The sequence below is a fragment of the Anopheles ziemanni genome, chromosome X (genome assembly GCF_943734765.1).
Source record: "Anopheles ziemanni chromosome X, idAnoZiCoDA_A2_x.2, whole genome shotgun sequence".
Taxonomy (NCBI): domain Eukaryota; kingdom Metazoa; phylum Arthropoda; class Insecta; order Diptera; family Culicidae; genus Anopheles; species Anopheles ziemanni.
The window spans coordinates 17,017,708-17,031,716 of NC_080707.1; the positions used below are offsets into that span (position 1 = coordinate 17,017,708).

Genomic DNA, 14,009 nt, shown 5'->3' on the forward strand with positions numbered 1-14,009 from the left:
TTGTAAACGATTTTAATTCGCCTGTTTATTTTGTATTGATTCGTCCCGTTATCGGGCGACATTCCGGTGTGTTCTATACGGTGCCTTCACCGCTTGTTAGAGCTTGTTGTCACTCGAGGCGCATCTTTATAGCCCGAACGAGCTATGAAACTCGAGGCCACCGACAGAATTGTGCATGGAATAAGGGAGGATACGGCGGGGGGATTTGCGTTTTAATGTCTCGCACTGGCCAGATTTGGCCACGGGGCCACGGGCAGCCGAGCGACAACCCGATCCGGAAGCAGCCATGATTATTTGACGTCTGCTGTAGTACATCACGCCGATCGGATGTATACGCCGATTGTTGACATTGCGTAATGGTCTGATAGAACAAAAGTCGCACGGGAAAGGGTAGGTGTTGCGCCGAGGTTTGTGGAGGGTTGGGTTTAGCTAGGACTGTTGATAATTTTTAAGGTGCCTCTTTTGACGTCAGCTTCGTGCGGCAAGGGGGGGAATGTATCTCCCCTCTCTGTCCGGAAGAATGTAATCAAGGGAAGGTTAAATGGGGTGCGGTGGTCGAGTAAGCGGGTCGGGTGTGCGTGTTTATTGGAGTGTTCAGCGCGTTCGATGAGATCATCGTCGGAAACGATAAAAAATAACAGTTTCGGCGATCAACCGCCCAGTTGAATACCTGTTTTTAGCTGTTTTTTGTTAAAGCCTCTGTTACCTATCCTCTGATAAGTATTGTGTTATTGTAGAACATCAAAGTCCTATCCACTTTTCTTGTTTATAACCCCGTTAAATTATATTTTGGCTTCAGAACGATTGACATTTGATGTTACGATAATGTTTTTGAAACGGCAGTTTGAAAGTCGGTTGTATTTACTGTTTCTTTTAATACCTTGCTAGCTCGTGGTAAACAAATTGTAAGAACTGTAAAAGTTGTTGCTGTACAAAACAACATCACCTACTAGGCGTGCCACCAATTATAAAACCTCATAAATCCTTATCAGTACAACATTCTTGCAATCGATAAATTGCGCATACAGACGGCACACTTGAAGGTTTAATTCGGCCGCATTCACTTTCGAGCAGTTAAGGCGAGTGAATCGTGTCGTTTTGAAGCTCGGTTTTTGCACCGCTATATGACCCTGCACCCACGAGGATGACCGAAACAAAACCTGCACTCAACAGATGATGACCGAATCGATACACGGACAGCAGCCGGTTGTCGAGAAAGGACACTGTGTGTTGGCTGTGCTCGAGCGGGGCCGAATACTGTGTCAGTTTAGGCACCACGATATGCAGGAATGTTTTTTTGTTGTTGTAGCAAAAAAAAAACGCAAACAAATAAATTGACAAAATTGCCTCACCCGTGTTGAGAAACGCAGTGACATGTAGATGGTGGTGGTGGCGGTGGTGGTGGTTACTAAACTCGCTGGTGTTCAGCTTGCGTACCCCGTTGACGGCGGTTCGGTGCGGATGACATCATCGTACCACTGTTTTTGCAAACCGCAAAAGTCTAACACAACCTGGATGCATGCATCCACGGTTATTATGGCAGCGCACGAACAGATTTCATGAGCTTCTCTTTGTATTTAATTTTACTATCGTCGTAACAATCCGCCAGCCCATCGAGAGTGCATTTGAACACAAGTGATTCGCACAGGTGGGTGTACTACTGGTCATTGCTGTCAACGAACGGCATGAATGACTGTTGAAGTTTAATTAACCTTCGACACTGGCGAACGTCATTAACCCCCGCGTTGGTTTGCACCTTTCCACCGAAAGGGAAAGAAGTGACGAATAACTGCGGGGCTAACCATGGCACACCGAACGCAACAACCTTTGCACACCCGATAGTTATGGTTTTAAAATTGTAACATCCACCATGTGGAGCTAGCAAACAAACAAGTCAATGGCGCCCTCCGCCATTGCGGCGACAAACAATCTAGTGTGCGTGTCCAGTGACAATTTTGTGTAGCCCACTTAGTAAATATGACGCCAACCATGCCTCCACCACAACCCGCTCGAGCTCACGCCCAGATTGTGTTAGTGGGTCAAGCGGGCCAACGCTTAGGGGGGCAGCCCGTTGCAAAACAGTGAATCGATGGTGAACTTTCACTCCGGCGAACAGGTCCTTCGTGATGGGATAAAAAGGAAGACGCTAGACAGAGAGCAGCATATACTATATACTGAAAACGAGAGCAGGCCAGACAGAGAGAGCGCGAGTGCATAGAGTGTGAGGAAAGGGATCGATAGAATGGAGCTCTATATAGGAAAGGAGGATGGAAAGGAAACCCAGCTCTGGTGCGGTTTCGAACCACAGAGTATGGGGTTTTGGATGGCGAATCATTATATTGGACGATGACGTAATTTACCCTGACCTTAACACTAGCTAGCGATTGATTGCGAGTGAGCTCGGATGTTCCCTGCTTCTTCCAATTCGTGTTTCGTACGTGTCCTTCCTCTGTCTTTTGTTTATTCATCTTGTTTCCTTTCTGTTTTCTTTAAAGCACCATCCTTCGATGGCGTTCCCTGAGAACGGGACAATGTTTGCCTGTGTACTTAACAGCAGTTAAAAGTTATTTACACCCCCCCTCCCCGCGCGTATATGTAGAGTTGTAACAGTAACGGTAGTACAAACATATGCGTGTGGCGTGATGTAGGTTAAATTGACTTAACGCCCGTTTTGGTCATCATAATCTCTTCCAGCCGCTGGGGACTTCGGAAATGTTCCCATGTGTCAATGTAAAGGGTTGGCGAACGCAACAGTGACGCCATCGAATTCCATGTAGTTGATCTCATTGGCCTCTCCAATGTGTACCAGACTCGAGTCCCCGACCGTTCCCTATCATTCCCTGGCTAGCTCTGGTTGCTTCCGCTGATGCGCTACCAAATTCAAACCTTCACTTCACTCGCGCGGTCCGTGTTTGAAGTGGACGGCATCGATTTTTAGTACCGAGTGCCAGGTTTAGCCCCAACGAATATTAACTCCCTGACCTCTCAAAGAGGGGAGGCTGAGGAAGCAGCTCTTGGGAAATTATTTTGCAAGAAGCAAATCATATACCAGTGAGTCCTTGCAGTCGGCATCGGGAGGAATCGGGAGGGATTAACTGGGTTGAAATTTGTTTTTGCTTGAGCGCTAGAGCTGGAACCCCAAGCGAGGGGGAACTGTCGGGTATTCGCAATCCGGTACCGGTCCCGGGCAGGCAACGGGACGGTTATACGGCTGATTGCATCATCTCCCGGTCATCGGCGTTGTTGCGCTCTCTCTCGCGGACCGCGACTTTGTATTACCATACACAGCAACACGAAACCCTCCAAACAGGCTGCGGCGTCGATGTTGGGCAGTAACGAAGTTGTACTGAAATAGTATGGTGCTGCACTAACGTTCGGGTGGAGCTTGCTAGACGATTTCGCGCATCGTTACGGTTGGTGGCTTTCGGGTGCGTTTCGTATATGTTTTTGTGTGTTACCAGCTAGTTGGCCATAGTTCTTTACAACAATTAACGTCAATAAGCTTGAGCCATGGAATGTAAAATTCAGCCGATTTGAACTTAGTCGTATAGTGACTATAGTACTATAGTAGTTCAGTGGATTAGCGACAGTTTGATTTGATGCTTATCGTTGCGGCTAAAGCTTGGGGTACCCTGTTGTAATGTTGACATTTCAAGGTACACCGGATCCCCGCCTCCCTGTCTGGTCCGTGATCCGTAGATGTAGAGATAGGCACAATGTGTTGCTGGAGTACCTCGTCCACGGCTACCGTGTGCTATGGATTATGTTGAAGTGGATCTATAAGAGGGAAAACGAAAGAAGTAGTACTACAAGGTGAACGCGTCCATGGGGACGTAGGTATAGTAACCGACGGCAATGTAGTCGCCATTTAGGCGCCATATCAACATGCACGCCGCATTACCAGAGGGCCATTCGGGCACTAGGGTGGTGCGGTTACGTTCTACACAGCGGCACGCAGGTGGTGTTCAGTGGATAGTAACGCGAAAAGATGGACCTTATCGAATCCGCCAGCGGACGTTGAATTCGCGGCTTCCTTTAACGATGGTAGTTTAGTCAATAAATTAAAACTCGGCCCGCCATTTCTATGCACATTTAATGGAGCTATAAACACATCCACAAGCGCGTACACACACACACATATATTTGGAACCCTCTTAGTAGTGCTTTTATTTTTCCCTCTCGTTCTCTCTCTATTTCTTTTTCGTTCGCCCGCCGTTGTCCATCCCTCCCGCTCGCCGCCGCCGCCGAACTTTGTGAACATTGTAAACCGCAGAGTAGAGCGCTCGAAAGTGCGTGTAACGTTCTTCCAGAGCAGCAAACCACAGTCGATCAGTCCGCCGGAGTCGCTGCACCTGTACGGGGCGCAAAATTTGATCCAGTTCGGCGGCACGGGCCTAGGCGGTGGCTATGATAACAATAATTCCCCGCTAGACAGCTACATCACCTCCGCAGCACTCAACCAGCAGTACGACGCGCTGCCCGGCCATCAACAGCAGCTCCAGCAGTACGAGGACTTTCATCCGGACCATCGGGATCCAGCGATGGCTGCCGTCTACGGAGCGACCGCCGTACCCCCGGCAGGCTACAACCGGCAAATGAGGTGAGTGTAAAGCGTAGTCTCCCGTCAGCTCGTAAATGTCCCCCCGGTATCCCTTCCACCCTGTCCCATGCAATAAGCGTAGCCTCTAGATAAGGGCTAAAGAAAAATAGTGAACTCTGATACACACGGTTACACCGAACTGTTTACGTACGCTACTGCATTGGCAAAAGCGACGCTGCTGGGACGTTGTAGACGCAAGCGTTCAAAGAAAAACAGATGCCTTAAGGAGTATACTGTTACCCGTTGATATGCGCGGGGGTTGCAGAGAAAACCCCACCCCGGTATTTGAAGTGCAAAGTCTACTCAAAGTTCTCAAAGGAATGTGAATAGGTGGATGTGTGTCGAAGAAGGTGGGGCAGCTGAGGTGGTGACGCTTGGCAAACAAGAGTGTAAAGAAATATGAACTTCTTGTTGACCTGGGTCACGTCGGGGCGTTTTTATTCCGGCTTGTCTGGCCTCCTCATCTCAGCATCAATGGATATTCATCTGCCTAACAAAACATGACTGAACATAGAATGAGGCAATTTTATGCAGTCTTTTCAGACTTTAAGTAGCATAAGAAGGTCGAGAACCTTTTAACATCTATTGGCATAGTTCAACGACTTCTTAGGAATTTATTTTGTATTTTTCGGACTATCATTCATTACTATCTAAGTCTGCTGTCGCGCGAGGAGTTTAATCGGGATGCCCTTGTCGGGACGTAACACCAGGTCCGTCTTCAGCCGTACCTCATGCATCGTGTCTCCGGGTAGTATTTGGTAGTGGGAAATCATTCGCACAATCGTTACCTTCATCTCCATCAACGCATACCGCTGGCCAATGCAGTTCCGCGAGCCAATGCTGAACGGAATGTAGTCGTACGGTCCCCGGCGCTGGGTGCTCTGCTCCGAGAATCGCTCCGGATCAAATCGCTCCGGCTCCGGATAGACGTCCGGGTTGCGATGAATCACATAGATAGGAATGGTAATATCTGTGCCGGCCGGAACCGTGATTCCATTGATCTCAACATCGTCGACCAGCCGACGACCGATGAACGAAACAGGTGGAAGCAGTCTCAGCGATTCCTTCACGACCATATCCAGGTAGGGGAAGTTCTGGAGTGTGCTATAAGTTAGTGGGACCGTACGGTGGTCCGCGCCTAGGATGTCCACTATTTCCTGGTAGAGCTTCTCTTGAATGTCGGGATGCTTGGCCAGTTGATAGAAGGTAAAGGCGATACCGGACGTGGTGGTGTCGTGACCCTCGAACATGAAGGTGTCGACCTCCTCGCGAATATCCAAATCACTAAGAGATTCACCATCGACGGTAACGTTCAGCAGCAGGTCTAGAAACGTATCCCTCCGTTTCGAGTAGAGATTACTCTCCTCATCGTCATCGGCTGCAGTGTTGTCACTGTCGCTGTTCATTTTGGCACTCATCAACTGCTGTCTACGACGCTGTATGACGGAATCGGTGAACGCATGGAGCCTTCTTATCAGCTTCCTCTGCTCCCAAGCATTCGGCATCAAGTACCAGTAGACGCGGGGAAACGAGGCGAGTACGTGGAATATACGCAACAGGATCAACTCGCTCATGCGCTTCACGTCGCGCACGTACTGATTGGTAGGATCGTTTTGCGCATTGATGTCCACACCCATGGATGTAATGCAGATGCTATCGAGAGCATACAGCGAGATCGGCTCGTAGATGTCAAACTCCTGGCCGCTTCCTGCATGCGGACGCAGCTTCTCGATCAGTATGCCAGCCTCCCGGTTAAACACACTGGCAAAGCCCTCGAGGATCTTGAAGTGGAACGTCGGTGTGATGATCTTGCGCCGATGGAACCACTTCTCACCCTTCGATATAAGCAGTCCCTGGCCGAGCCACAGCTCGATGAACTCGTACACGGTGGACTTCTGCGTCTGCTTCGCCATCACCACCTTCTCCACGTTCTCCGGGCTGCTTACGGTAATCATGTGATCGTTCAGCAGGCCCCAGTTGAAAAAGTCCTTTCCGTAGCGCTCGTGGAAGAGCACCATCGTCTCGAAGATTCCTGGTATGTCGTGCGCCGGGTACTCCAGCACATTGCCAACCAACCAGTGTGGCTTTGGACCGCCGATATGTGTAGCAATTCGTTTCAGCTGCTGGCGCTTGCGATAGACCAAGAGCAGGCCGTAGCCAATCAGGACGATCAGCAGCAGTACACTAGCCATCACGTAGCTCTGGTCTCGCGTGTGTGTCTCACCAAACCCAAACACCTACTGCATCGACTGTAGAAGCGCTTCTGACCAATAATATGCCGACGATGTAGAATGGCAAGCTTGTTCGGGACCTCTCTGGAAATAATTTTGTAGAGCAGAGCAAATACGAAACAGATTAACTGTGAAGAGTGGCTATAAAACTTTCCGGGCTTATCTCTCGCTCTCGCGAATGTGACTGCCGAGTACTTCGTCGCGTTTCGAGCGTTATTTCCTGCACGCTTGTGGCCAGATGTAATGACTGCTGTCGATGAACCGGCGTGAATGTTCTTCGCATTCCATCATCCTGGGAAAGTACTCCCCTTTTTTCATTTCTATTCAAGTGCATCAGGCACGTGGTGGTAGATAGATTGCCGATATGCTATAGGCAATACCACTCTATGAGAGGCATACGAAAATACGATTCAATGTAGAGCTAAGATATGAACATTGAGTGCTATAAAACGATGAATCAGATGACAATCAAGCCTCTGTACAGCATCATAACCTTGCGTTATCGGTAATGTTTATTCACACATACTCACCTTTGTGCAGGCCTGCTGCTGCCACACGGTTATCATCTAAGTCGGGAGTAAGCTACACTCTCACACGCTGTGTTGGATTGTAATTGTTAATAACAGATTCGATTACGAAAAAGATTCGAGGCCTTCACTTGGAACTAGTACGACTGCGTTTATTTGGGATTACTGCCTTTGCACGATCTTAATCGGTATACCCTTGTCGGGACGTAGGACCAGGTCCGTCTTCAGGCGTACCTGTGGCATTGCCTTGCCCGGCAGAATGCGGTAGTGTGCGAGCATTCGCACGATGGTGATTTTCATCTCCATCAGCGCATACCGCTGGCCGATGCAGTTCCGCGAGCCGATGCTGAACGGAATGTAGTCGTACGGTCCCCGGCGCTGTGTGTTCTCCTCCGAGAATCGCTCCGGATCGAATCGCTCCGGCTCGGGATAGACGTCCGGGTTGCGGTGGATCACATAGATGGGGATGTTGATGTCCGTGCCGGCCGGTACCGTGATTCCATTCATCTCCAGGTCTTCGACCAGCCGCCGTCCAATGTTGGACACGGGTGGAAGAAGTCTCAGCGATTCCTTGACGACCATATCCAGGTAGGGGAAGTTCTGGAGCGTGCTGTAGGTTAGTTCGGTGGTTCGGTGGTCCGCACCTAGGACGTCCACTATCTCCTGGTAGAGTTTCTCTTGGATGTCGAGGTGCTTGGCCAGCTGGTAGAACGTAAAAGCGATACCGGACGTGGTGGTGTCGTGACCTTCGAACATGAAGGTGTCGACCTCCTCGCGGATGTCCGCATCGGACAGGGGGCGCCCATCGACGGTCACGTTCAACAGGAGATCGAGGAACGTGTGGCGCTGCTTCGCGTTCATACTATCGTCGTCCGCTGGAACATCGCCCTGGGACTGCGGTTGTTGCTGCTGCTTCGCCAACAGCTGCTGCCGCCGGCTGTGGATGACGGAGTCGGTAAACTCGTGCAGCCGCTGAATAAGCTTCCTCTGCTCCCAAGCGTTCGGCATCAGCGTCCAAAAGGTGCGCGGGAATGAACCGAGGATGTGGAAGATGCGCAACAGGATCAGCTCGCTCATGCGCTTCACGTCACGCACGTACTGATTGGAGGGATTGTGTTGAGCGTTGATAGAGACTCCCATCGATGTTTCGCAAATGCTGTCGAGCGCGTACAGCGAGATCGGCTCGTAGATATCGAACTCCTTACCGCTGGTGGCGTACGGTCGCAGCGTGTCCACCAGCACATCTACCTCCCGGTTGAACACGCTGGCGAAACCCTCGAGGATCTTGAAGTGGAACGTCGGCGTGATGATCTTGCGCCGGTGGAACCACTTCTCGCCGCTGGAGATCAGCAGACCGCGTCCCAGCCAGGGCTCGATGAACTCATAGATCATCGACTTCTGCGTCTGCTTCGCCATCACCACCTTCTCCACGTTCTCCGGGCTGCTGACGATGACCATATGGTCATTCAGTAGGCCCCAGTTGAACAGGTCCTGGCCGTACTGCTGGTGCAGCCTTACCATCGTCTCGAAGATTCCCGGTATGTCGTTGACCGGAAACTGGGGCAGATGGCCCAGCAGCCAGTGCGGCTTCGGACCGCCGAATCGGGCCGCTATCTGCAACAGGCGCTGGCGCTGCCGATAGTGCTGTAGGACGCCCCACAGCACCACCGTCACCAGAAAGATAACCACAAGCATGGCCTACCGTAATTACGCGCGTGTGCACCGGAACCGAACGAACTTTCAACACTGCGGTGTGGATAGCCAGGGTTCACTTCTGGCGGGTCTGTCGCCAGCGGCCACCCAAATATAGGCGACCCGTTGCGGAATGATAACGTTTTAATCTTGACCGTTATCGCGCCGTAACCACCACACCTGCGCGGACATAATGCCCTTATCCAGATAACAAACCGCGATCTAAATCTGCGCCAGCGGACTCATTTCGGTTCGGAACCACACGCCCAAATGACTAGACGTTCTTGAAGGTCCGTGCCTCTACAGGTAGTTTGGGGAGTCGACAACCATGCAGCCGTACTATACTTATTCTAATTTGCGTCACGCTGAGGAAAGTGTCAAGTTTCGTCCTGTTTAACCCTAAATTAACTTGATTTCACGGAAGTTAGTATTCTTCTGCGCTAGCCGTCTTCTCATAGGCCTTTGGTATCTACCACCAACTGGACCTAGATGCATTCAGCTGGCAAGTTTCGTCAGCATATTTCACTCGCGTACAATCAAAAGCGAAAGTCATCATCAGTCATCCTGCCAGCCTGGGTTCAAAGGGTGTACGAATTACGACTCAGACGTTGCGGTCTATATGTGTGTGTGCTACACCTAGTACAAAGGTGCATGTCATTCTAGGCTGATCTCGGAATGAGTTGAGAATTTCCAGCTGACTACGAAGCTAACCTTATTTGAGTCTCAAGTCATCCATTCCACGCAGTGCTGCAGAAGTCCAGGGTTTAGTTTACTTAAGCTTCACTTTGGTGATGATGAGTAATGCCCACAACATTATCGAGATGCAGGGGTAGGTCTCATCTAAGGAGTTCGGCGAGACCTGAACCTCAATGCAGGCCATCGAGTCTTGGGAGCGGGCTTTAATTGATGTTTAAATGATGATCAACCCCGAATCATGTTAACGATCGATGGGTGTGTGTGTGTTTTAATAGTGGTTTAAACCATCCCACATCAGAACATCCCGTGCAGAGCGCAAGTAACTCCCGAGTTCGGGGTGTGGCGATAAAAGATAAACGTTTGAAAATGATCTGATCGTTTGCACGTTCGACACGTTCCGCCGTCCGTTTGTCTCTCCCCCACCCTCCCCCCAAGGCTTCCCTTCGTGCGTCCAATCGTCAGAATGGCCCAATAAAGTATCAACAATGTTTGCTTGGAAAAATGTAGAACGGTGGACGATTACACGGTTCGTTCTGTTGCATTGTTGCTAGTTTAACGGACGCGAATGGTGGTGGTGGTGGTGGTGGTGACGTGAAGCATCAAATGCCAACGTTCGATTGCATAAGAGCTCCAACCGCTCTAACCTAACCTCCTTCCCCTCGCTGCCAAGAGCTGAGTTCGAGCAATAACTTTAAAAGCGATCGTTTTAATGCCCCAAAAGGGTGGGGAAAGTGGAAAACACGTGGAAAACGCCGCGATGAAAACGGTCTCTAGGAGCACCAAGAAGAAGAAAAGCATACATGCACAAAAGAAATTAGAAATCGGGGTCACATACTGACGTGTGCCACAATGTGGCTTTGTATTGTTTTAAGTTTTTTTTCCGAACCCTCCCCTTGGACAGCGACATTCATTTACTCTGGTCCTCCGGCCCGGCGTCTGGCCCTTCTCCAGGTTCCTCTCTCTCTCTTTTGGACAGTTTTCCGTATAATACACACATAAAAACACCGATCGGTTAGCGAAAGTTGGGGCAATATATGCTTCTCTTTCCAAGGAACGACACTCCATTTTCCCACAATTAACGCTTTTGACTTCTTGTATGTTTAGAACAAAGAGTACTACATTGTAAACAGCAGATTGTAGTAGTTTGCCCCAAACCGGTTCATGGTGCTCCACTTTCCCCTACTGCCAGGACGTCGCTGGAGCTGGAAAAGCTACTGAAGAGTGAAACGAGTGAGAATAGGGAAGAAAGAGAGAAAGAAAAGATTAGAGTAAAAAAGAGAGAGAAAGAGAAAAAGAAAATTATAGAGAATATAAAAGGGAGAGAGAGAGAGACAGCTAGTGATTGGGATGATTTAATTTTCTCACCAGGACGCTGTTCCTTTACTCAGCATTTCACTCGACACCCTCTAGGTAGTTTCTTGAAGGTTAGTGTTGTGATTATTACTGCGCCCTGAGAGCGAGAAAGCGAGCGAGGGAAAGTGTTTGAGAGAGTAAAAAGGGTGGTTCAAATTCATGCCCCTGCTGTTATGAGGGAAAGAGAAAGGAATTAAGGAAATCAGTTCTTCACTCTGCCCGCTTTACTTCGACTTTGTTTTTCATATCTCATTCACACACACACACACACACACTCTCCTCGTATCCTTCCTTCATTTTTTCCCGAAAGGGAGAATTGGTAATATGCGACGCGATTTTTGTGGAATTTTGTTTTCCCACTCATTCTCGTTGTAGGGAGTGCGCGCGCACTGCATGCGCGTGTGTTTGTGAGTGTTTAGATTCCTGTTGCCAATGGGGAATTCCCCCCCCCCCCCCCCGCCCCCACCCCCACGTTCTGCTTTTCCCAGAAGCGGGCAGCAGAAAAGCTAACATACTGTTGAGTTGAGAAGTTTTCCCGACCGGCAGCGAGAAAGCGAGCGAGAGAGACGGCAGTTAACCAAACGGAAAATAACGCCTAGATATGGTGCTTGGAAAATGTGTGAAAGGGAAAGCTGAACCCGTTGGGGGAAAACCGCGCGCATGAGCGAACAACGTGCGAGCGGGGCATCGGTGTTGTGTGCGGAGAAGAATAGATGTTTTTTTTGTCTTCTGTTCTGTGCTAGTAGGTCGACTACTACCAACTCTGCCTCTCTTTCTGTTTCTTCTTCTCCCTCACTCTCTCTCCTACAAACACACACACGCGCACACAATTACTCCGTGTTGCGCGAGAGGGCAAACGAATCGCGCCAGTTTTTCGCACTATTAGTCGCGCTCCGTACGGCGAACGCATGACGGTTATATAGTGTAGCAGTAGGTAGCACCTGCATACGATCCCTTAGTAGCGCCAGTCACCACTGTGTTCGGCCCGGTTTGCCAAGCAAGCATTTTTCCCCTGTTTTATTTTCCGACCCGCGAAGGAAGAGTATTCCAAGCTTCGTCTTCGGATTCGGGTTACTATCGTTTGTGTGTTTGAGTGTGTGTGTGTGTGTGTGCCGTAAAGGACACTCCAGTGTTACTGGCAAACTATCAACCGCCCTACCCTAAACATAACTTTTCGCTGATTCGAGCGTGTAAAGTAAATTAACGAAACTGGAAGGACGAGTTTCTCGTCCTCTTGTGTCAAAGTGTGAATAAGTGAAGACGAACAAAAAAATAAATAAATAACACACCCATCCGCATACACTTCTTCTACCGCACATACGGACATACGAGGCGGGGGGAACAGTGACACAAACACAGGTTGAAGGAAAAACAAAAAGGGAAACAAAACAAAGCGCAAGCGGAAAATGTCACCCTCAAATGTGACAGGTTATACCGGACTTGCGTGGGAGACATGTGGAATGTGGAGGGGAGGGTTGGTTTCGAAATGCCCACAAGGAAGGGAAAAGTGCTTGCAACAAAACACACCAACAGTACACACACACGCAAATACCGAGAACGTTAAAAAAAAAACCGGAAAAGTGCAGCGCGATTGCGAGCAGGGAAAATTAGTGCGCGCCAGTTTTGCGCCGCAAGGAACCACTGTCTGGCAAGGAGCAAGAAGGTGTGTTGGTGTGTGTGTGTGTGTGTGAGGAGGCTTTCTAAGTAACAACACACACGCACACACACGCACACACACGCACACACACGCGAGGAACCCAACCCAGATAAAATGTGTGCTCAAAAGACACAAATCAGTGTTGTAGAAAAACGGTGGAGGAAAAGAAAAAGCTAAAAACAAAACAACACCGAACCGTCCCCAAAGGTCACGGGTGTGTGTGTGTACGGGTGTATGTGTGTGGGTGTTGGTAGGGTGGTGCAAATACGTTCGCAACAACGCGACTCGGCAGTCGCGACATTTTTTACGCTTCGAATGTGCAATAAGTTGTCGGAAAGAGTAGAAAAAATATTTATTCCTCAACGCGCCCCTCACCACGCCCCTTCGCCCACCAAGTGGTCATCCCTTTGAACTTCAATCAGCTCAATAAATTCCATCGCAAAGCACTCACACAAACACACACACACCCAGTGGATGATGTTATTCGAATAATCTCAAACAACCACTGCTAAAAGAATTAAAAAAATAGAAGAATGGGGGAAAAATGTACCGACAATAGCTAGCCGCAATCAACCTTTTTCAACCCCCTCCTGCACCTCCAACACACCCGTCGCCCGTTGTTCGGGTTAACGGGTCGGAAGTGGAGCTATCAACAAATTCAATGCAAACGAATATCGGCGGGAAATGAACCGAACCCCGGAGGTGTGGATCATTTTCTGACCTGATGATGACCATGATGACGGACGATGGTGCTGGCTGACGTGTCCCACCTCTGATGGGTGTAAAGCCCATACACACTCACACCCTAACACACATGTCATACAATGGCACAATGGTCGAAGGCCGTTCCAGAAGCGAGGAAAAGCGTTCTAATTTCCTTCCCTAGGATCGCTGTGTCACCGCTGTCTGATTCCTACTCTTACGCTCCTTTCCCCCCCTGCACCCCACTGGCCTCATGCACCCCACCGGTGTCAAATGCAAGTGATCTTTCCGTGCTAGATGAATGTGCGAAACTCAGACGACTCACTTCTTCCCCATTTCCGAATGCCATTTTCCTGTTCTTTTATTCACTCCCCTCCCTTCTTCCCCAATCCACTTTGCCTTGCCATTCTGGGAATGTCAAATTCCGTTACTCATTTTCATCTCTTGAGCGATGCTAGACCGGTGTGTTTACACACGCACACACCCGAACGAGGCAACCATGCGGTTTTTCTAACCCGCCTGGTGTATGCAAGTCACTCGTTTCTAAGTTG

At 49.5% G+C, this 14,009-nt stretch overlaps 2 protein-coding genes across 2 annotated transcripts in view; one reads left to right on the top strand and one right to left on the bottom strand.

Annotated features, from left to right (window-relative positions):
* The window catches only part of LOC131291204 (uncharacterized), a 37,169-nt gene that overhangs the window by 20,452 nt on the left and 2,708 nt on the right, over positions 1-14,009 (top strand). The window contains exon 5 of the mRNA XM_058320396.1: positions 4,274-4,600. Within this exon, the coding sequence (XP_058176379.1) occupies positions 4,274-4,600 (327 nt within the window). The remainder of the gene's footprint in view (positions 1-4,273; positions 4,601-14,009) is intronic.
* Positions 7,521-9,053, bottom strand: LOC131290543 (cytochrome P450 4d2-like). The gene has a single exon (XM_058319698.1). It carries the CDS (start codon positions 9,051-9,053, stop codon positions 7,521-7,523), a length of 1,533 nt encoding a protein of 510 aa, XP_058175681.1.